This window comes from Ruditapes philippinarum, unplaced genomic scaffold (assembly GCF_026571515.1).
Source record: "Ruditapes philippinarum isolate M1 unplaced genomic scaffold, ASM2657151v2 ctg522_1_1_1_1, whole genome shotgun sequence".
Taxonomy (NCBI): Eukaryota; Metazoa; Mollusca; class Bivalvia; order Venerida; family Veneridae; genus Ruditapes; species Ruditapes philippinarum.
The window spans coordinates 86,063-109,958 of record NW_026865659.1 but is presented as its reverse complement, the minus strand read 5'-3'; the positions used below and the strand labels follow the sequence as shown (position 1 = coordinate 109,958).

Genomic DNA, 23,896 nt, shown 5'->3' with positions numbered 1-23,896 from the left:
TCATTTTTATTGTCATTGCCGTGACCATTGCCATTGCCATTGTCATTGTCATTATTATTATGATTATTTATTTTTTTGTATTATTATTATTATTATTATTATTACTATTATTATTATTATTTATTACTATATTATTATTATTATCATTATCATTATCATTATCATTATCATTATCATTATCATTATTATTATTATTATTATTATTATGCGATTATGATTAAAATGATAAAAATTCTAAATTCAAAAACGAGACTAGTTCATTCTAGTTTTGCTACACCAGGTTAACATCAACATAAATGATCATTAAATTGTTTAGTTATGACATTTAAAGATATTATAATAATTGTAATTAATATCATTTTAAAATTTTGTTTGCATATCTTAACTTGTTCATGCACAAAGCTGTTAATAATGCATGAATTTGATATTTACCTTTCGCATTGTTTTTTTCAACTTAAATTTGTCACGATTTTAGATATTTGCAATTGTTAATACGCAATATGACATCTGAATAACTACTTTCATTAAACATATATTTGGTCTTTAATATTCAGTACAGTGAATATATAGTTAAGCTGCAAGAATCTGTTATAAAGTGATATACATTTTGTATGTCAGTGTTTGTAATGGGTAGATTGTTCGTTAAGTATACAAATATAGTTACTTAACTTAACTTAAAAGAATAATCTTTCCAAAACAGCGGACCGCACATGCGCTAAACCTATAATTGATAGCAAATAGACATTTTGCATTATATTCGTTTTGTGTATAGAATCTGTCCGTTAATTAACCGAGACATTTTTTTCCGGATAAATCAACGCGATTGTACTTTTCAACTGATGGGATACATATTCTGTCCGTCAGTACGTGTATCCAGGGGAGATCACTTTTATCATTCCTGTATTGCAGTACGCCAACGACCTGTAGGTCACTTTTATTATTTCTGTATTACAGTACGTCTATCAAGGGGAGATCACTTTATCATTTCTGTATTACAGTACGCTTATCAAGGGGAGATCATTTTATTGTTTCTGTATTGCAGTACGCTTATCAAGGGGAGATCGCTTTTATTATTTTTGTATCGCAGTACGTCTATCAAATGGAGATCACCTTTATCATTTCTGTATTGCAGTACGTCTATCAATGGGAGATCACCTTTATCATTTCTGTATTGCAGTACGTCTTTCAAGGGGAGATCACCTTTATCATTTCTGTATTGCAGCACGCGTATCAAGGGGAGATCACTTTTATTATTTCTGTATTGCAGTACGTCTTTCAAGGGGAGATCACCTTTATCATTTCTGTATTGCAGCACGCGTATCAAGGGGAGATCACTTTTATTATTTCTGTATTGCAGTACGTCTATCAATGGGAGATCACCTTTATCATTTCTTTTTTGCAGTACGTCTTTCAAGGGGAGATCATTTTTATTGTTTCTGTATTGCAGTACATATATCAAGGAGAGATCATTTTTATTATAAATTTTCTCTATTAAGGGGAGATTACTTTTATTATTTCTGTATTATAGTTCGTCTATCAAGGGGAGATCACTCTCACGGTGTAGTACAGATCATGGAGGAGAACTGGTCAGTACTCTGCGGTGAAGGGTTTACAGACAAGGAGGCCCGGATAGTGTGTAAACAATTAGGTTTTCAAGACGGCATGGCTCTGGCGATGGGTTCGTTTGGTACTTTCTATGGGAAATACGTGCGACCAAATGTCTCGTGCAACGGAACAGAGAAAACTATTCTTAATTGCTCGTATGATAAATTCCGAGCTTGTCAAAAAGATTCCTTCCTCGGATATGCTGTCGTCTCCTGTTTTAATGGATCCCTTAGCACAAGTAAGCTTACATGCTTTCAATAATAGTTGTAGCGGATCTTGGTTTATTGAAACTGAATTATTAAGTTTGAATAATGGATTTACACCATGTTAGATGCTTATCATTGAAGAAAGAAACGCTGAACGTACAGTTATGTGTCATAAAGGTAACATTATGTAAACAAATCGGTATCTTTACCTCTGTAAAATATACTACATCACTTTAAGTGTAGTGCAAAAGAGGAAAAGAATGAATAGAATTTATGGGCAATGAGTACCATTTTGGAAACCGAAACAGAACCCCGAATACATGCGTAAAAAGCTTTTGAGAAATAAAAGCTTAATGGGTCTTTAATGATATTTAGGGTAGCTTTTGTAACTAAATGATATTGATCTTTATATTTGGAGTTTATAGTAGTTTTCTATTTATGCATTTTTAGCATAGTCATTATTATTTCACATCTAATATTTAATGATATTTATTTTAGCATATAAAGTTAATAGCCAGTTTGCATCGGAAGCCTAATGATAGTTATTTTGATATATTTAGATCTATTATAATTATTTTACTACATACTATGGTAGTTCTTTAGCATCTATAGTTCTATACCATATCTCAATTTTAACTAAATGTATACTTGAATATGACGTATTATATCTAATAGAACAACAGATGAAATTGGAAGGAGGGGAGGGGTCAACGATGGGAAATCAGACGGGGCGTGTCACAGTGCAACAGTACGGTATTTGGGGGCGTGTCTGTCCAAACGCATGGGATGATAACGATGCTACAGTTGTTTGCAAAATGTTAGGATATATAGGAGGCGTGGCTTATAAGTACACGTCGGCAGGTAAAGATGATTTATTACATACTGTCGTTTTTATACTTACACATTCTTATATACTTTAAAATTTAAAATAATTTTTCTGCAAGAGTTTGTGGACAGAAAGTATCATTTTATTTACACCATACTCCTAATTGGTGTTCTGAAAACACACTGGACAAAGACTTGCATTTCGGGAATTCTATATAGCAATATAACGCAGTAATTTATCGTCTTTATACATATTCACTAAGGATGTCAGTAGCACGTCGTTGGTTAAAGCGGATAATTTCAAATCTTATGTCTTATCAAGTTAGTGTTAGAATACCGACAGGGAGGCTAGATTTGTTCAAATTTAAAAGCTACACAACTATTGTTATTAAAGGTATCAAATTGTATCTGAAATAGTGTACAGGCAGAGGTTATTTAAGGCACATTTATTATAAAAGAATATGTACTAATAAATTAACGGACAAATATGATTTTTGTCTTTATTCAAGCAAATGTATGACCGATTCATAAACAGACAAATATACTTTTATACCCTTTGAAAAGTTTCCAGTAAAAGCTTTATCTAGGTATTAAAAACAAGTTCTCAATAAAAAGTAAAATAATTTCATGTATAACTATTTTTTTTTCTTAGGTTACGGTCCTTACACGCTTGGAAAAGTTGGTTGCCATGGTAACGAGTCATCATTGTTTGAATGTCCAGTCAGTAGCGGTCTTTGTGACGCAAAGTTTTCATCTGGAGATGCTGGCGTTCTTTGTTATTCTGTAAAAAGTAAATTAAAGTGTTTTTTATATTCTGTAGAACATTGCGGCAGTGCATTATGTTAATACTTTACAAACTGAGTTTAGAATTCTCACATCTAATTCTGTGTAATACTGTTTACATTTGTAAGTTAACTTAGTACACAGGTTTTGTTTTTAAAGAAACCCACAGTCACTTTAAATTGCTATTTTAAAATTTGAAAAATAACAATAATCCATATACTGTTCCATATAAGATGAAAATGTCGATTTTATATATCATTTCATACTGGAAGATTTTTGTTTCTTTATTTAACCTTAAAAATATTCATTTCTTCAAGTCTGTGTTATAAAAATGTCCATTTTTTTCTAAGCAACTTTAGGGAAGAATTCTGTCAAACGTTTTATAATTTATTATTTCAGAGCCAGCTTTGCGTTTGGTCGGTTCGGCAAATACAGGGCATCTTGAAATTATTCTTGACAGCTTTAAAGGGACAATATGTGATTTTGGATGGTCGCGTTATGATGCTAGTGTCGCGTGCAAACAGTTGGGATTCCAAGATGGCGAACCCCGGAGGTAGCACTTACAGCTTCTATTGTATATACGTCTGACATAATGTCCACTTTTATTTAATTTGTAATATAACTTACCGAAATAAATTGGATTTCAAATTCTTACATAATCATTGTATACTTTGGCATGACTATTGCTAAATCCTCAAATTATCACTCAACCTTATTCTTGTATTTTTGACATTTCTTATGTGTTACAACAAGCGTATTTAAAAAGTCATCATGTCTCTTTTTATTTTAAATGCACAGAAAAATATTGTTGTCAAATTTCAAAATCTGCAATATTTTGACAGAATCATAATGATGATGATGGTGATGAATTTAATTCGTTTTGTATTTTTAAGCCATTACCCATTGTCTAATGGAGCTACAGTCGTGATGTCATTAATGAGTTGCTTTGGTGAGGAAAGTTCTATATTCATGTGTCGTAACCCAGGATGGCAGAAAAATATCGACGAGAGATGTTACGAAGCCAACAGAAATGCCGGAGTGTTCTGTTACAATAACGGTACTGCTTTAAAATAAGATTTCTGATTTTTTATACATGTATACTTGTATGTTAAAACATGCTGGTCCTTTTCTACTACAACTATAGTTCTTGATAATCTTTCTGCTGATTCCAGTGTATTTCTAACATTCAAATTTCACGTGAAAGTACAAGTGGTTATTTCTGGGACATAGAATATATTATGCCTTCCTCCAACAATGGAATAACTAACACTGCTAAAGCAAGTTGTCCGTATGGTTAACGATGGCTACTATTAAATATGAATAAAATCTCATTACATTGTCCGCCATGATAAATTTGAATAGGATGCTCGACATCATTGGTTAGAATCTTTAGATAATAAAGTATTTATACTAGTTCGATTGTATAGGAAATTATAAGCTTATAGACACACACTCGAATCAGTTCATGAAACCAACCAGTACTGAACAATAAGTGTAAAGTTTCTTGCCCGGCTTGCCCCTGACGGGGTTTGAACCCACACTTTTCTTTAGATATTTAGTCCGATTTAATAATTCGGCCATGCCGTCACCTTATGTTTATTTGTTGTATTTTTATTACAGTGCGTATAACTGGCGGACAGAATAATGAGAACATGACAGCAGGTAAAGTTGAAATGTACAGCCATGGTGACTGGGTAACCATGTGTGCTGATGGTTTTGACGCTGACGACGCTCGGGTCGTCTGCAGAGAACTTGGCTTTCCTAATAGCAAAGATCTCGTACCTGGTATATATTGTTATGTTATTTTGTTGTTTTTACATAAAATGTTTTAACAATATGTAAATTATCATAAAATATTTATGTTGAATAAGCCTGTTTTTGATTTCTATTTCTGAAATCTTAAAAAGTTTACAACTTAAAAATGAATGACACATATCTTGTTATTTCATTGCGTTTTCTTTCACCAATAATATCCTGGTCACGGCACCAAATTGGCAGTTAAACTTGCCAAAGGTGGCCTGGAAGATGTTGCAATTTTTACTGTCATAAAAAAGCAGTCTGCCATTTTAATAATTAATTTTGATTTTCCGCTTCAGAATTGTTTTATTAACTTCACAATGTTTCTTGAAAGTAATTGCTTTCTGTAAGATGTAACTTATTATCATTAAAGAGTGAAAAGCAATAAATTTCGAAATATACTATTCTTAAATTTAGAAAAAAATGGATAGCCACATTGTTTTCATTTTCTTATGGTAATATCTGAAGGAAGCTTTTTCGTTTAAATATGGTTCCGAATGTTCAGAATAATTGAGGTTATCTAATGATTTCGCGCATGCGTATTCTTGCTTTATTTAAGCTTAACAAACATCATTCTTTCGATATAGTAACTTATGAATTTAGAACAAATACTAACAATAAGTTTTCATAATTTAAAACAAACCTGTATACAAATAGACGTAACTTTATACCCAATAAAGTTTACAATATGTGTTTGATATAGGGGCATTTGGCAGGAGATATTACTCGGACTATGTTCTGGGGTTTAACTGTACCGGAAAAGAGATGACGATAGCTAACTGTCCTCACAAAGAAACAGGGGAATGTAAAGACAGGTCGTCTAACTACGCCTCCGTGCTCTGTTCTAAATTAGCCATTGATAATGCAGGTAAATGTTGTTTTAACCTATCGACTACAAAGGCTTGTCTATGTCACCAGTAAATAGAGAAAAGGGGTATCCCTTGAGAATGCACGCCCATTTAAATTTAGTAATATCAATATAATTGTTCAATGGTTTGGTATAAAATATAATAATATCAATGTAAATTCTGAACGATTTGTATTAATATAGATCTCTATTGATATTCATGTTAATTGCAAATGCATTGAATAAAATATTGATCAATGTTATCTAAGAATCATTAAGAATTTATATTGATTTACTGAATTTAATACAAATAATTGAAGATGCCATTGTTATCATTGTATCTAATACAAATCCAACGGTAAACTAACACCAGTATTAATGAATTTTAGATATGCATATTCTGCCGTTTACAAGTTTCCCAGCAACAGTTATAATAGAAAAGCACGGTATGAATGGAACAATTTGTGCTGAAGGATGGGATAATAAAGATGCAGATGTATTATGTCGCCAGCTTGGATATTCCGGCGGTGGTGTATCTTTTGGACCACTTTATTCCGGTAAGTTCGGTTTTTATTCCTGTATTTCTGTATAATATGTTATAGTTGTAGATAACAACAAAAATATTCTTCATGTATTAATCTTGTTTGCTACATGAATCATAAGAAAGTGAACCAAGAGGTGTCCGTGAGTTAAACTTTTACATAAAAATAGTAACATACTCCCAGTAAACATGATACAATGTACATACATGTCTTCTGACACGATTCTTAGCTATATGCATCTCAAATAAAGCATTTACTTTTACACTGGACTATCCCAAAACTCAATAAAAAGCACCATTGTACTATCAAATTCAGCAGAAAAAGGGGCTATTTAGCGTCTTTATGCTGCCTTTTTAACTTATGTACATTAAAATGACCGATGATATAGTCGTTATAAACCATGATTTACGGCATGTTATAACAGGATCAAGTACCCCTATCTGGATGACAAATGTTGAATGTAAGGGCAAGGAACCCAGTATACAGCAGTGCAAGTTCCAGGAAACGCCCACCAGCGGTTGCTTGTCCAATCATATGGCAGCGAGGGTATACTGTTATGAAGGACCAGGTATGTCACGTGACTTCTTTAATTCAATAAATGATATATGTATAATGCGAATAATTCAATTTTAGATGAAATAAAGCGCTTAAAAACAATGGCTAACTAATAGTTCTTCGTGTTTTAGAGATTTGTTTGGAACATGTGATTACGAGAGATGTAAGAAACTTTCAATAATCCACTTGCTATTAATAAGCTTTTTGCCATAATAAAAAATATTTGGATTCACTAACATGTTCAAAACATAACTGCAATACTTGATTTATTGATTACGTTTCTCTATTGACATATACAATAAAGTATTTCATACAATGTATTTTGGTAGGAGTCATGACACGATACAAAGAATTATTCTGCTGAATCATGACAATCCAAACTTAACTTGAAATAAACAGTTGCGATATAACATTTTTGTTGATTTTGATTGTGTAGGCTTCCAAGTAAGACTTGTGGGTGGAAATTCCTCAGCGGAGGGTCGTGTCGAAGTGTCATACGGTGGTGAATGGGGGACAATTTGTGACTCGTACTGGGCTAACAAGGATGCAAGAGTTGTGTGCCGACAACTTGGTTACCTAGATGGTGTTGCTCAGCCTAATTCTTTCTACGGGTCTGGCAGCGGTAAGAGACTTGAATTTGAAGAACAGATATTAAAAAGCAAAGACTAATTATGTTACAACTTAGGAGGATTTGATTATTCAATATATTTGATAAGCAGCTTCATTCGATATGAGGGATTTTAGTCGAAGATTAACAAATTTGCGTGTATTCAGAAGATCTTGAAGTGACCTTACCGAGTTATATTTTATAGAATTGTATACTGGTCTTGTGGCATGTTATGCAAAGGCTTTCTGAAACATGTTACTTTTAGTCCGCTTTCAATATTTAAGATAGTAATTGTCGAACATTCCCTTATTGTATTTACATTTGTCATCATGTCTGAATGTTTGTAGGACCATCGTGGCTATACTATGTACGATGTGAGGGAGATGAGAAGTCGATCTGGTCGTGTACAAATTCTGGATTCAATGTCAGCCACACCACGTGTAGGAATCATAAATATGATGCTAGTGTATATTGTACAGACAGAGGTTAGTACGACTTTTCTCTCTTTTGTAGAAAACGAGTTTACAAAATCAAAGCATGTATTCGATAAGTTTTAAATATCTTTTTCGATATTAGTAGTTCCATTTAATGCATTTATCATTTCTACAATCTTTGAATGTTTATTAAGGCCACTACGTATGCCTAATTAAGAACAAACTACCTCATTATAAAAAAATACCAATACTTTTATTGCTGCAGATTGAATATTGTTTAAGTCAGTCTAAGGGTGGTATGACAGACATTTCGCTTGCTACTACCTCTCATGTGCAGCCTCATTCGAATTGAGTCTTGGAATTTTGCATCTATATTTTGTTCCAGTGCTCTTAGTACATTTTTCCTTCTTCTATAATATTTCTCGTCGATAAAATAAATACATTTAGCCTATTCTGCTCTGTGATTGATTTGATCGTATGACGGTAAAAGGCACTAATAATGCACCCCCTCTATGTATGTATAACAAGTTTTTAAACAAATAATTATATTTTTGTAGTGCGACTTGAACCTAATGTCACATATGGAGCTGTCGAAATATGGAATGAGGAAAAGTACCAATTAGTTTGCGCCGATGGTTTTGATGACATTGCTGCCAAGGTTGTTTGCAAGTCTGCAGGTTTCAAGTATGGCATCAGTGTTTGCTGTTCTGCGTTCGGTAAAATGGACTACGAAATTAGTTTCTATGATATCAAATGTGATGGCCACGAGACATCAGTCCTTGACTGCAAGTATAGCTCCGGTATAGACAGATGTCCTAGTAAGAAATATGCTTCAGTGGCATGCTCTGATACACCAGGAAGTGGCAGTAAGTCAAAGCTATGATTGTTCTTAAAGGATAAATTTAGAGCACCATGCCTGCATAACCATGCTTATCTTATATGGCATTAATAAAGTGTTCAAAATACTTAACAACATGCAATACATTACATGAATTAGGAATATTTAATGCTTCCGAACCATTAAAAATAAATGTATTTATCTTTGTTGTTTTTATTGGTTAAATCATCTGATGGCATAAAGCTATAAGTAAGAGTACTTACGAATTCACTTTAAAACTAAATAAATTAAAGACTTTTTTTGCTGATGTTGTAAAATATTTATTTAGAATACAGAAAAAAAGATGCTTAAGAAATTCATAACGGACATTTCCTAGAAAACAAAAAGAAGAGACAATAGAATGCCATAGACTTTGTCATACAGTCATGTTGTTAAAGATATTTTTACATGGCTAGCATATAGTTTTACAATTGTTTTTATGATGTAGTTTACAGATATTTAATATAGACTTTCCTGTTCATTACGTTGTCAACACAGTACATAACAGAGCATCTACAAAAATGCAGAAAGATATTCAATAGCTAAAATTAATTTCTTGTTCCGAAATTACAAAATATAATTCAATATTGTTAACAAAACCTTTATCAAGAGGTTACCGAACTGACACATAATTAAACGCTTGTATGTATACACAATAAAGAAAACCTTGAATTATGATACATGAGTTTTTTATATAGTGGACTCGTTTTCTCTTACAGGCTATGAATTGAGACTAAATAGTCATAACAGAGGTACTGTTTCTATTCGGCACTTTGACATTTGGGGTTACATATGTGCTGATGATTTTGACGATGCAGAAGCTACTGTTATATGCAGGGAACTCGGATTTCAAGGCGGATTCTCATATTTCCAAGTTAGATACAACAATCCTAAAAATATAGGTAATTAATCGTTTGATGTATCTTCCGTTCTCTTAACTTCATTTATGATAAAGGGGTCTCAAAGGTAAAATGGAAGACATACAATATGGTTACCTTTTGAGTGCTGGTCTAAATCTTATGATTGCGCCGAAATTTGGACTTGATTAGCCGGAATCTCCCGTTCTTGTAAAATCCTCGACAACCAGATTTAAGTTATAGATTAATAAACATTTCAGTATAAACACGTTTGTATTTGAAATTATACATAAGCAACTTCATTCTGAATCATATTCAAAACAAAACAGGTTGACTTTCTGTTGACCTTAATCACTTATGTGATATGCATGTAAGTTGTATATGTAGAACCAAAAACAAATTAGAAATATGCGTGCATTTTGATTTAAGTTATCTTTACCTTTAATTTCAGGAATCCCATGGTTGTCCAATGTAAATTGTACTGGACAGGAAAGTTATTTAGGAAAATGTGGAAATGTAAGATGGGGCTCTGTAGACCGATGTAAATCTGATACGGACCCTGCTGTATATTGTTACCAAAAAGAAGGTAAATTATTTATATTCCAAGTAGCATGATTATTGACATGTTAAACAATGTTAATATTAAAGAAGACAAGAGAATAATAATGTTCAAAACTTCAACGTTGTACTTGTAGCTTAAAAAAATAACTAATAGAAATTATTATAGACTTTTCTTTATTTAATTAAAAAACAAATTCTTTGTTTCCTGCGATAAATTACTTTGAAATAATTGGGAAATACTTTGATCATGATGTAATCGTAATACTGCCAAATTATTTGTATTATGTGTTAACCAATGTATTTGGCCATTGCAAACTTTGAGAATTTCAAATATGTTATGCAATTAAATAACCTTGCACAATAGGATACAAACTAAGATTAGCTAATGGTACAAGCAAAATGTCTGGAAGAGTAGAGATATCAATCGACGGAGAATGGGGAACAGTTTGTGGGACTGCTAAGTTTGACGACGAAGCTGCCCATGTACTTTGCAAACAGTTAGGCTATACAAGTGGACGCTCTCTCCAGAATGGCTATTTTGGAGAAGGAAAGGGGAAAATAATGATACCGTACTTACGATGTGATGGCAATGAGTCTTCCATCTTTAATTGTGGGATCAAAATCGAGCCCAAAGAAGCTATATTTAATGGTCGTGACGGTCTGAACTTTGTTCTGCGAAGTACTTACTACACGTGTAGGACACACAAGCAAGATGCAGCAGTGCAGTGTTACAACCGAGGTATGATTATGAAACAAGTGAAACGGAATCCTAGTGGAAAAATGCATGACATCAGAAAAAAAAGAATTTTGGTGGCGAACAGATTTTTTTCTTTTCCTTTACAAATATGGTGACGGTGTTATTTCTAACAAGAAAATAACAATGATAAATACACGGTCATTTTGTATTTACTCTAATTGTAATTGCTTAATTGTTTTGTTTATCTTAACATCTAAACTAAACTAATCTTTTGCGCATGCCCAACTGTTTTGTTAATACTATAATGACTGGGTATATATAGAAAGATATCTATTTGAAATAATATATACGTCACTAATTTTGATGATATATTTGTTCAACAATTCAAATTCATTTAATTTAACAGACTGATAAGACTATAATTCAGTTTCAGGGGCATGCAACAGACAAAGCATTCTTTCAGAGCTTACATTGCTTTTTGCATAATACAGAAAAACTAGATAACAGCTTTTTCTGACTTTAGATAAAACGTTGCCATAAAACTAGATTTCAAATTCAGGCTGAATCCACAAAACAAAGAATAGAATAAAGAAATATGTATTTCGGGATAACTCATTTGCCATTTAAGAATCTTATCTTGTAACCGTTTCCTATTTTAGCATCGCATTTGATAAGGGCACAATTTTTGAAAGTGCTTTCAGAGTTTCAGATTTGCTGTGATGTAATAATTTATGTCGCAAAATGTCACGTGCGGTTTTACATGTGCTCAGATTTGTTTTAATTTCTTAAAATGTTTCCGTTGGTTTCAGGTCTACATTGATATTCTATCATTTATAATTTATAACATACCAAAAAGTGAAGATCATGTTTAAAGCAATTAAAATTGCTGAAAAGGACTAATCCTTTTAGAGTAATGGACACAAAAAATAAAAAGATGACTATTGCAGAGTCGGTTTGACCAAGTCTTCAAAGAGATCATTAAAAGTGCAACATTTATCAAAAGTACTAACATCGACTTAAGACTTCAATATTCAACACAACGGTTATCGCAACTGATGTCCAAAACCGACGGAGAAAAGGTTACAACACTCCGATGAAATATGGGGCAACTTGTTACAGATGACACCCAACAGGTCTATTGTGAGAAAAGCAATTCTCTGATGAGATATTGCAAGACCAGTGAAATCAAAGAAAGATATGGGAAAATTCATCACCTAGACTAAGTCCTGTGTTTCAGCAATTTTAGAAATAGCACTGACGCTTAGGTCCATTTTTAAAAAGATTTTGGCGAAACAAATCTGCATACTATATCCATAGTTTTAGCTGGACATGCATACACCGTGTTATGCGTATTGACGAAATGTAAAAAGTGCTACTTCATATTGCAATTATTGTGAAGTGCTTCGAATTGTACCAAAACAAGATTCACATGGCAATACACTGATGGGGATTGAAAATAAAGGACAAAAGACCAGTAGAAATGATGAGAAATTACATGAAAGAGAGAAATGCCGTATCAGGAAGAATATCCAGCAAACATAATAACTGAGTATTTTTCATACAAAAGAAATATTTTATGACTTGTTATTTATACATTGTATATTGAAACAGTTCACTTTAAACACTAAGCCTTTAGTTTACAAGTGAATATAGAGAGAGGCAAACTTATGTTTTCCTTTTGAATATTTGGTCTGTGTTCTTTGTAGTGTTGATAATATTTTTGTTTGACATAGGTATGAAAATCAAATTGGTTAATGGAACTACACATACCAATGGTCGCATAGAAATAGTATTAGACGGAAAGATTGGAAGCATATGCGGATATTCGTTCTTTAATGATAAAACTGCAGATGTCATCTGTCGACAGATGAAATTTAAGGGAGGGCGAAGATTAATGATGGGTTCATACGGTGCTGGCGAAGGCAAGTTTTACCTGAATGCATTAAGATGCAAAGGAAATGAGACGTCAATCACACAATGCCCAATGATGATTGAAAAGGTTGGTGAATCAAATGATGCCGACGATTTTCAAGTGGGATTGCAGTTTAGAGGGCGTGGTGTTTGGTACCGAAATTATCACCGAAGTTCTTGCTGGATGCATCAAGACGATGCCGCTGTTCAGTGCTACGATACAGGTTTGAGCCTCATTTGTTCCATGTATTGGGTACAAGTACTAGATATTCAACAATATTACTGCCTCACCAGGGACCAGGCCAATATATTGCACACAGTCTATATCCTTTAGGTGCACATTTCAATGGAAACAGGAACCAGCGCATAGATATATTATTTATATACATATAACCACACAACTGGTACCAGCAATGCACTTTCTGTAAAATAGGACATGTAGGCTTTTAGAAGTCGGTAACTTGGTCTACTATAGTTGCGTATTAGTCTACCCGTTTTTGGTTGTTTCGGCAAGTTCTGTAGCTAGTGGTTGCTCTCCACAGAGACAACAAAGGTAATTTTGGGAAAGTTAAACATTTATGAAAAAAGTATTGATTACATACTTGTTGGTGTTATTTCTAGTTAGAGCGCTTTAGTTTGTTTTGTCTGTTTTACTACATTAGGTAGACGCTTTTTTAAGAGTTAAAGTAGTTTATTTCAAAATAGTTTTTAGTTCTAATTGACATGTTTTAAAGATATTTTCGTAAACCTTTTATATTTAAGAATAAACAATTCTGCAGTAATTTGTCTATCATAAATATCATTTAATCTTAGATCGCTAGTCATATTTTCTCCTTGCTACAATTATTTTTCCTCTAGCTTATTTGTATAGCATTTAGTCACCAGTTTATATCCTTTCTTCTTCTTCAGTATTTGATGCACCTTATTACCTTTATCGTGTAATATTTGTGCCTTACAATTGAAGAATCACTTTTTTTATGTATCACTTCGAGCGCATATTCCTATTTCGTTTGTATATAAGAATGTTCGACCACTAGTATACATTTCGGCAAAGTTATTTACTTCTGCTACCATATCAGAACGGAATTTCTGTTTCGATAAAAGACAGCAGTTTGAACACTACATTTTTGTTCTTTGATAACATTATAAGCACAAATATTTGTTTTAGTTACATTTTAAGCACACATATTTATCTTAGGTTTCATATATTGCAACAGTATTTTTACTTGCATTTTAACACCAATATTTATTTTCTAAACATTTAGCACCAATATGTATTAATGCACCAACATATAAATTTTTGCTTATTGTATGGGCACATAAATTCATGTAATAAACTTTTTTGCACCAATATTTAAAAAAAAATAGCATTTATTTATGAATGCACCAATGTTTGTTCTCAGTATAGGCACTAATTGTTATATTTGAGTCACCGGTAAATTTGTTTCTAGTAATAGCCTCGGTCTTTATTGCTGCAACATTTTGTGCATAAATAATTATTTTTGGTGACAATTTAAGCATGGATATTCATTTTACTTAGCTTATTAAGCATAAATAAAAGAGATACTCCGGACCATGGCAATTTTTTTCCCAAATCTTATCCCGGAGTACAAGCAAAGTTTTACAGATAAAACCTTGGCAAATGCACAGTGATGCTATAATGGAATAAAATGTGTTTGTACCCGGGGATTTGAAGTGGGGAGCCGTAATTGCCTAGTTCTGGATAATATCTGTTGTTATAATATGATGACATTTTTCGGGCACAGATTTTTGTTCTTGTTATTATATTTCAATCAATTTATTGATGCATTTAGATAGTTAGTTAGTCTCATGTGTCACATTGTCACTTATTCTGATAATTATTATTTTAAAAAACATTTTAAGAACAACTATTAATTTTTGTATCCTGTATTATTTTGAGCACTTACTTAAAGATATATTATGCTCAAATTACATATTTGAAAATACTGATGATTTTATACAATAACTTATTTATAAAACAAATATTTTTGAGTACACACAGAGAAGATATGTTACGTTTTAAATGCTATACACTGTATTTAAACAAAATATGAAGATATAGTGTCATTAACTAGGAGATTTATCTTAAGAAAGAACCAAATTAACTCCACTAGTAATTAAGAATTTGTACACAACTTTTATTTTTTTATCCGAAAATAATGTTGTTTATTGAAATTGGAGATTACATATTTCATTTTATATATCGATGCAATCAATTCACTATCGTTGTTTAAAAGTATATTTGTTCTGTCACAAAATATCATTGTATTCACCGGTATATGTACATGGTTTAATTAGCTTATTCCATTACCTGAAATGACAATGGATTTTTCCATGGTACTAATTTCTTTCATTGTTTTAAAAAAAGTGAATCTTTAATGCCATTTTGTATACACTCTCGGTGTGTCTGGGCTAATTCTAGTTTGAAAATGTTCTTTCTTTCTCAGTCATTTTATTATTGTAAATATTCTTAGTCTTTGAGCGCTCGAACAAAGTATTTTTCAAGCTAATACAGTCAAACTTTTTAAGCGACTAAGGAAAAGTACCAAAAAGGTTGCTTAATAAACTGCTGTCTTAAGACGACAAAGCATGAGACAAATGTCAACATTTATTGAATTTATTGATGAGAAAGTTATATCTAATTATCTTATTTGTACATTTGTGTTTGCTGTGTAATTCTCGTGTTATGTTCAGGTCTAAGACATCAATTTCATTTGATAAATAAAGCAAGTCATTCATTTGAATATCCAGTAATTTGACATTTCAGATATAAATACTTTTGTAGATCTTAAAAAGCAAATGATAGATCTATGGTTGATATAAGCGTTTCAAAATCATTCCAAACAAAGTAATTACTGTGTCAACTTTTATTTTTCAGTTGTTCAAGCAATAAAAATTTGATGTATTTCACAATCAAATTTTATGACCATATTGAAAACTTCAACTCCATTGTAAGAGAATAGAGAAAAGTCATTTATCAACACAAATATTCAAGTTTACCTTAGTTTGGACCAACGTTATTAGATATAAAAATGTTATATTAATCATTTTATACGTTATAACCATTACTTTTCAATACGTTTTTTTTTCAGCATAAAAGGTGGTGGTAATGTGGTAAGGGTGCTTGTTTTCAGTGAATGTACCTTCAAAGAATATGTCTTCACTCTTGGCTTAGTAGAAATTATTTAATTACCTTTTGTCGTTGTATTAAGTTGATCTGACATTCTTTATTCTTTATTTTAGTTAAAATGTCCAATCGTTTAAACAATTTTCAAACAAGTCTTTCTTGGTGTATTCATATGTACTTCGATAATGTATATTATGCAAATGTTTAAGTAGCTATTATTGGTTAAAAGCAACTTGTGTTAGAAATTTTTATTTTTAATTACTGATTTTAAAATGGAGGTACGTTCATTTAAAAATTTATATCTGCTTTATGCTGCTTTGCAAGCCATTTGCATGAAAATCTATTAACACACTTTTTCAAAAAATATATTAATTTGTGCATTTTGAATACAGAAATTTTTTTTCTCATATTTGTCTGTAAAAGAAAGACTGGTTTTATTTGACGATGTCTTCAAATTAAAATAAGATAATTATATACATATAAATCATTTCTGTTTTCTCCAAATCATTATTTAAGCTTTTGCTCCTCTCTTGCGTATATTATAGTACATATTGGCGTTTTCTTTTTCTAAGCATGTACTATTATATATTGTATCATAATAATATTATTCTCGTTGAAATGTTTTCATAAAGGCAAAACGTATATACGTACATACTGTTTGTACTTTTGTATCATCTTTATATCACAAATGTTTTTTAAAACTTAAAATTTGATTTAATAAAATTAAAGAAAATAAGAAAAAAAATATATAATCAAAATCTATCATGATATTTGATTTGAAAAATGAGTTAAATAAATTTAAATGACTAGTCAGATGTATCATGTGTCAGATGAAAGACATACAAATTTTAATATACATTATGTTACAAATTGTAAGTAAATTCTGATGAAATAAATAATGTTGGATGATCGGGGTGTCTTGTTTATTACTACATTGCGACTTTCCTACATAATTTGAAGTGAAAATGATAATGTCGAATGTTTGGTAGATCTAGTTTACTTAATTAATAATTCTGATATTGCAGTGCGGCTTTCCAACACAAATGATTTGAATTACGGTATATTGGAGATGTATGACGAGAAGACAAAATGGTCCGCTGTCTGTGACAATGGGTTTAATCAGGTTACAGCTCGCGTAGCTTGCCGCCAGCTTGGATATGTCGACGGAAAATTTCAACCAGGTAACTTGTAACTAAACTCTAATTTCCATTCGGACAGAGATTTATATCATTAGTCATTAGTGTAATGAAAAAGTCGCTTACACGAGTTTAATGTGGAAAGTATAAATAAAACCCATGCAAACAAAATTGTATGGTTGTTAACTCTTATACTGCTTAAAGTTTTACATTAATTTCAAATTATGCTCTGAGTTTGGAAACAGTAAGGGATATCATTATCAAAAGGCAAGAAATGAGCTACCAATAGTAAAAAGTTTAATCAGACTAGACAAATGTGCAGGCTGACCGAGCTCTTTACTTGTGGCAAAATGCAATCACTTTTGTTTCCAACATGAAACAGTTTAAGCTATTAGTATAAGGAACATATTGTTAATCAATTAACTAATCTAATTGCAGGTTCTGTTTTGGGTGCTAACAGAAGTGAGAAGATTGCTATAATTGAACTAAGTTGTAATGGAGGTGAACAGAGATTGGAGGACTGTAAATACACTCAAGGAATTTGTCCATCAAACAATTATGTCACAGTTTATTGTAATGAATCGGTTATCAAAATCAAAGGTAAATCATCTGCAGGAGAAAAGAATATAAGGACAACAATCTCTAACTACAGGAGATAATTCCATTGGTTAAACTTGATTGTACCAAATAGAGTAATCTTTCATATGACAACGTTTAGGTCTTTATTATATTTCATATGTTTCAAAATACATAAACACAGATAAAGATAATTATATACAAAGAGTAATGAACATGCCATTGGTCTGATATTCTGTTTTTACTAAAAGGAAAAGCATTTGTACTGAACAAAATATTTAAATATACAAGTACAAGCACCTTTGTTTTTAGAATTAACGTATTGGTGTCTTTTCCCTGTAGAATCACTAGATCTCAAGATCAAAGGAGGTCTCTATTATGGCTCCTTGGAGGTCAACAAATATGGTTTCTGGGGTCCTGTGTGTCCTCTAAACTGGACAGACTCAACGGCTAATGCCACCTGTCGACAGCTTGGCTACGTGGGAGGCATGGCTTATAATGGAACTAGTCGACTTGACTCGCCAATGGCATTAGGTAACTTCAAATGTCAGGGGAACAAAATGAATCTTAGCTCGTGCAGTTATAGTGGTTTCAATGAAGATATCGGCTGCAAGTATCCAATAAAAGGACGATTTCAGAGACCAACTGCTGGCGTTCTTTGCTACAATCATAAAGGTAATTCTGAAATTTTTATGCATTGTACTATTTATCTGTTATTTAGATGTTTTTTCTTTTGAAGAAATTCGAAAATTTATATATAATTAAATTTAGTATTTTACTAAAAAATATTTTTCAGAGGGCGTAAAGTTTAGAGTTGACGAAAAGGGTAGGGTACAAATAATGTTTAATGGTGAATGGGGCCGTGTTTGTAATAGCAGTTGGGGCGACAAGGAGGCGGGTGTGTTCTGTCGACAACTTGGATATATTGATGGCATTAAAAGCACATTTGACACCCGAAGCAAAGGCCACGTGTGGATGAATTATATAGAATGTAGTGGAACAGAGAAAAGTATACTAGAGTGTAGTAATACATGGACGCCTGGTTCAGCCAACTGTGATGATGCTGGTGTCGTTTGCCTTAAATCTGGTAAGACGAAATTGTTATCGTACAAAGTCAAATGGAAGTATTTGTTATTCAACTTTATGACTATCTACGAAACTCGGCTTATTAGATAGTTTTAGACGAATCCTAAACCATATATATCAGGTCCCTGTTAATATTGATTTAAGACTAATGTGAGGGTAAAATGTGACATCACACGGAACATTTCAAATTGTCAAATGATAAATATATATAGCAGATTAAACAAGAAAAACTATATGAGGTAAAATGTTTGACACAAGTACATTACTTTGTGCTTACCTAATGCACTTAGCTAGTCTTTGTTTCTTTGATTGTTTCCAAAATTGGCTGTTTCAATGTTTCCAAAATTCGATGATTAAAATGAGTTAAAAATTATCATTACTTCAATATATTAAAGTTTTCAGAGACTTGTAAGCGTCTTAAAAAATTATTATCGTTTTCTTTTTGAAGTTGGTTGGGTTTTGTTTATTTTATATATTTTTTTTGGTCGCTTAAGATTTTTTTTCTAAGAAACAAGACTTGTAATAAGGATTACATTTATATATTTTAGTGATGCTGACCAAAGGAAACTTTGAGTCTCATGGAGCTGTCGAGGTCAATATAAATAATCACTGGGGCCTGGTTTGTAATGATCATTGGGACCAGACGGATGTTGGTAAGCAATTTTGTATTTAGTTCATATATCAACACTTAATATTGTCCTAGGGTCGGTTAACAGTTTCCTAATGCAATTATTGGTCTCCAAAGTACTAGTATAAAAATTAAAAATCATTTTGACTCAATATTGCATTTTAAATTAACTAAATTTGCTTAGTGTGTATGTTCGGCTATACCCCTCTGTTTGATTAAGGCAATAATAATTATATGAATAAATATCTTTTGCATAGGCTTTAGTATACAGTGCAACCTCTGCAAAGTAAAACTGTAAAGGAGATAAAAAAAAAACCTTGAATGTTGTCTTGAGGTGTTGCCATTAAATATGTTAATGTAATTAATGTGTTAATCTTGTTTATCTTATTTAAGGCATAATTGAAACTGTTGTTGTAAAGAGGTAACTGCTCTACAGAGGGCCGCCATATGAAGGTTGCACTGTAATTAAAGCATCACCGCCGGCATTTATGGACTAAACAAAATATTTTAATCCACCTTCCTTTTTTACAGATGTTACATGCTCTCAGTTAGGCTTTGACTCAGGTGTGCCTCTATGTTGTTCGCCCTATGGCTACATTAAATCACATGGAACCATGGAAACAATAAAATGTAAGGGAAATGAGGCTAAACTAACTGATTGTCCCCATGAACTGCCATATGGTTCTATGTGTTCCATGGATTACGCGGCTGCAGCCTGCTTCAATGGATCACTACCCAAAGGTAATGTCTTACTGTCCCTTTTACCTACTAGTATTTTGCCTTAAACAAATAATGAATACATTTAACCAGCATATTATCTATCAAAATTGGTATGGATAAGTAAAGTGTTTATGTAATAAAACACATCAGTGGTTATAGCTGTCCCCTCTATTTTGCCAAAATGGTAAATGACAAAGAAACAAGATACATACAAGAGCTATGCGGATACAGTGGTATGAGGTGATGGTTTTCCCCTTTTATTTTGCCAAAAATGTTTAATTAGAAACAAACAAAGAGTGGATTCTATTTTATTGGAAAAATAATAAACATTCATGACATGTTATTGTTTGCATGGACTAAGCTGTATGAATCGTCTCCTTGGTCTGACTTGGCAAGCCCAATAAGAAGTAAGGTATAGACAATCATTTATTGAATATTACGCTGAAACTTTTATTATAAAATAGTTATTTCAATATTTAACTATTTTGATAGCTTCAAGTTTTGTATAAAGCATTGAATTTCTTATCTTCAGAGGCAGAGATATCTGTGGCTGGGAAGAATGGCGCTGGACCTGTTGTTGTGAACTTTATGAATGTAAGTGGACGAATTTGTGCCGACGACTGGGACGACAGGGATGCTACGGTTGTGTGTAAACAATTGGGATATGCAAATGGTATGTACATTTTATGAACTTCATTCATATATTTGTATTTTCGTGTGTGTCAGTGCTTGCATGTATTAACTAGTATTGTAATGTAAACAATTATGATATGCAAATTGTATTTTCATTGTCTTCAGTTTTATACGCGTTAGTAAGTGCCTGCATGCATAGAACAGCCGTTTTGTTCATCGTTTTCCTTGTACGTTGGTTATGTTGTGCGATTTAGTGCGAACATGCATTCTTCTTTTTTGACTTTGTGATTATAAAGTTTATACAATGTATATCGTCTTGTTAATGCAGGAATGTAATGGAATTGATTATTGTTACACTTCCGAATTCTCATCTTGACAAATCTCATCTAATCCGCATGTACAAAATATTTCATAATTGATGTAGTGTCACTAACTGATTGGAGGAATAGTGCTAATATTAGTTTATTTGATACAAGAATTTTAAGGAACTTTGTCAAGCAAAGAAACAAAAGAAGTAATCAGATTGGTAAGTATGATAATAAAGCGCATGTCTAATAAAACAAAGATTTCTTTAGTAAAACAAGATAATATGTTCTTGTAACAGTGATTGATCATTGATTCAGGTCAAGCATATTTCCATTACAAATGGAGCACTGGAAAGGGAGATAATGCACCATTCTGGACATCAAAGGTGAACTGTTCAGGTACCGAATCAACATTTGATGAATGTCCAAAAACACCATACGGACACGTCAAGGACTGTGTAGGGAGACACTATGCTGGAGCTCACTGCTATGAGGCGTTTGGTATGTTGTTTGCTATTGAATATTTCAATTATTCAGTTCAATATTTCAGTATTTTATGTTATGTTGATGAGTTGCAAAATGTATATTTTGACTAGCATTGATCTTTAAGTAATCTATGAATTAATAACGATTGTTTAGAAAGCATTAAAGAAAAAATACAATAATTGAGTTAAGAGGTGTATCAAAGCTTAGAGCTTCCAATTAATAATGAATATTGGTCTGTAGAAAGTTTTCATGTGGAAATTCCAGGTGTTGCCTATAGGATGGTAGGAGGCGGGCCCGACCACAATTATGGTCGGGTTGAAGTGTCAGTTGACAGAGTATGGGGAACTATTTGCAACCGTTATTGGGATATAAACGATGCTAAAGTGTTGTGCCGATATTTCGGCTACGTTACTGGATTCCCACTTTACACAGGAAAGTTTGGTGATCCGCCAGATAAAGTGTACGAATCAAATCTTCACTGTAATGGGTCCGAGGAATCTTTACAAGATTGTCCACATGAGGGTTGGGAACAACCAAACCCAGACAAAAATTGTGCCGATCATTCCAAAGACGCTGCAGTTCATTGTTACAATTCAGGTATATTTTCTTGTAAAATTATACTACATGTATTCACATTATAATTGGCGTTATGCTGTCAAGTCAAATGTAATGCGTATCAATTAACTATCCAACTTCTGTCACTTGAACATCTTTGAATGCAGTCATATATTCTTAATTGATGAGATATCGAACATTGTCTTAATATGTAGATAAAAGAATTATGTTCTTCTGCAAGATCACGGAAATTATAACGTATTTATTAACTTCTGTCACTTCAACATGAGATTTGAATGCAGTCATATATTCTTAATTGATGAGATACCGAACATCGTCCTAATATATGTAGATAAAAGACTTCTGTTCTTCTGCAATATTGAAAGAAATTATAGCATCGAGTTATGAATTTAGAAAGTAATCTTTTCCTGTATTCATTTCTTTTCAGTTAAGCTTAGTTCCGGTGTAGGTAGAACAGTATCCCATGGTCCCGTATTGTATTACAACTCCGACAAAAATACTTGGGAAGCAGTCTGTGATAAAGGGTTCAACGATTACAGTGCCAAGCTAGTTTGTCAAGACCTCGGTTTTGATGATGGCAAATCTATCAGCGGATCGGCTTATGGAAAGATTTATGAAGATATATTAGAAAATAAGACGCTTTCTTGTGGCGAAGATTCCAAAACAATAGAAAGTTGTCTCCGAGAGGGTCCGTGCAACCAATCGGATTTCTACGCATCTGCAGCATGCTTTAAGAAGATTGATTTGCCATTGAAGGAAGGTGTGTAAATACTTTTTGAACTTTTTTAGAAATTTTTTCTCAACCAAACCGATTTAATACTGTAAACGGTGAAGGAAATTATGCATAGAACGCTACTTAATAGAGAGCTACTTAAAATTTTGCTTTTGTGAAGGGGTTATCTAAGTCATTAAATACAATGTTTTGTATTATTGTATATAACTGTGATAATTAATCGGGAAATTTCTTATTGAAATACATATTCATCCAATATATTCTACTTTTTATACAGATTATAAATTCGAGCTTCAGAAAGGCAATGGTGGGGACTATTCGGGTACAGTGAAGGTCATGCACTATGGTCGGTATGGTAGAATATGCTCTTCGGGATGGGATGATGTTGATGCCATGGTAACTAAAACTTTCGGTGAACAATTATTTAAAGGATATCCTTGAACATGCATGGCGTAAAAATTCTGTATTAGCACAGTTTGAGAATGTCCATCGTTAATCAAAGGCAGATCTTGGTTTCTGTTATAAACCTCTATATTTGAAACCAGATTGATATTGTTTAAGTATTGTTGTATAAGTATTCTGAAAGAAATAGAACGTGGTTTGGAATGATCATATTGTAGTGTGTCCGGCATTTTATATTAATATGATGACTATAATAATTGCAATAATCTCATTACTTTATCTCGTGTATATTAAATATACATAAATAATTAATCACTAATGCAACATTTTCTCTCATTTCACATTGATTTGCAACATAAATTG

General features: G+C 32.4%; 1 protein-coding gene across 2 annotated transcripts in view; it reads left to right on the top strand.

Moving 5' to 3' along the window:
- LOC132729933 (deleted in malignant brain tumors 1 protein-like) overlaps positions 1-23,896 on the top strand; it is a 54,477-nt gene that overhangs the window by 22,168 nt on the left and 8,413 nt on the right. Inside the window, exons 9-34 of one of the 2 annotated variants that reach the window (XM_060715769.1) lie at positions 1,529-1,843; positions 2,487-2,672; positions 3,289-3,426; positions 3,819-3,972; positions 4,313-4,476; positions 5,040-5,204; positions 5,920-6,084; positions 6,453-6,620; positions 7,030-7,173; positions 7,597-7,782; positions 8,115-8,252; positions 8,759-9,067; positions 9,798-9,980; positions 10,387-10,521; positions 12,927-13,328; positions 17,278-17,433; positions 17,827-17,988; positions 18,307-18,639; positions 18,761-19,051; positions 19,599-19,703; positions 20,210-20,419; positions 20,931-21,071; positions 21,655-21,837; positions 22,087-22,419; positions 22,826-23,158; positions 23,409-23,527. In XM_060715769.1, the coding sequence (XP_060571752.1) occupies positions 1,529-1,843; positions 2,487-2,672; positions 3,289-3,426; positions 3,819-3,972; positions 4,313-4,476; positions 5,040-5,204; positions 5,920-6,084; positions 6,453-6,620; positions 7,030-7,173; positions 7,597-7,782; positions 8,115-8,252; positions 8,759-9,067; positions 9,798-9,980; positions 10,387-10,521; positions 12,927-13,328; positions 17,278-17,433; positions 17,827-17,988; positions 18,307-18,639; positions 18,761-19,051; positions 19,599-19,703; positions 20,210-20,419; positions 20,931-21,071; positions 21,655-21,837; positions 22,087-22,419; positions 22,826-23,158; positions 23,409-23,527 (5,318 nt within the window). Of the gene's footprint in view, positions 1-1,528; positions 1,844-2,486; positions 2,673-3,288; positions 3,427-3,818; positions 3,973-4,312; positions 4,477-5,039; positions 5,205-5,919; positions 6,085-6,452; positions 6,621-7,029; positions 7,174-7,596; positions 7,783-8,114; positions 8,253-8,758; positions 9,068-9,797; positions 9,981-10,386; positions 10,522-10,860; positions 11,236-12,926; positions 13,329-17,277; positions 17,434-17,826; positions 17,989-18,306; positions 18,640-18,760; positions 19,052-19,598; positions 19,704-20,209; positions 20,420-20,930; positions 21,072-21,654; positions 21,838-22,086; positions 22,420-22,825; positions 23,159-23,408; positions 23,528-23,896 lie in introns of both variants that reach the window. The other variant, XM_060715770.1, reaches the window with a different exon arrangement.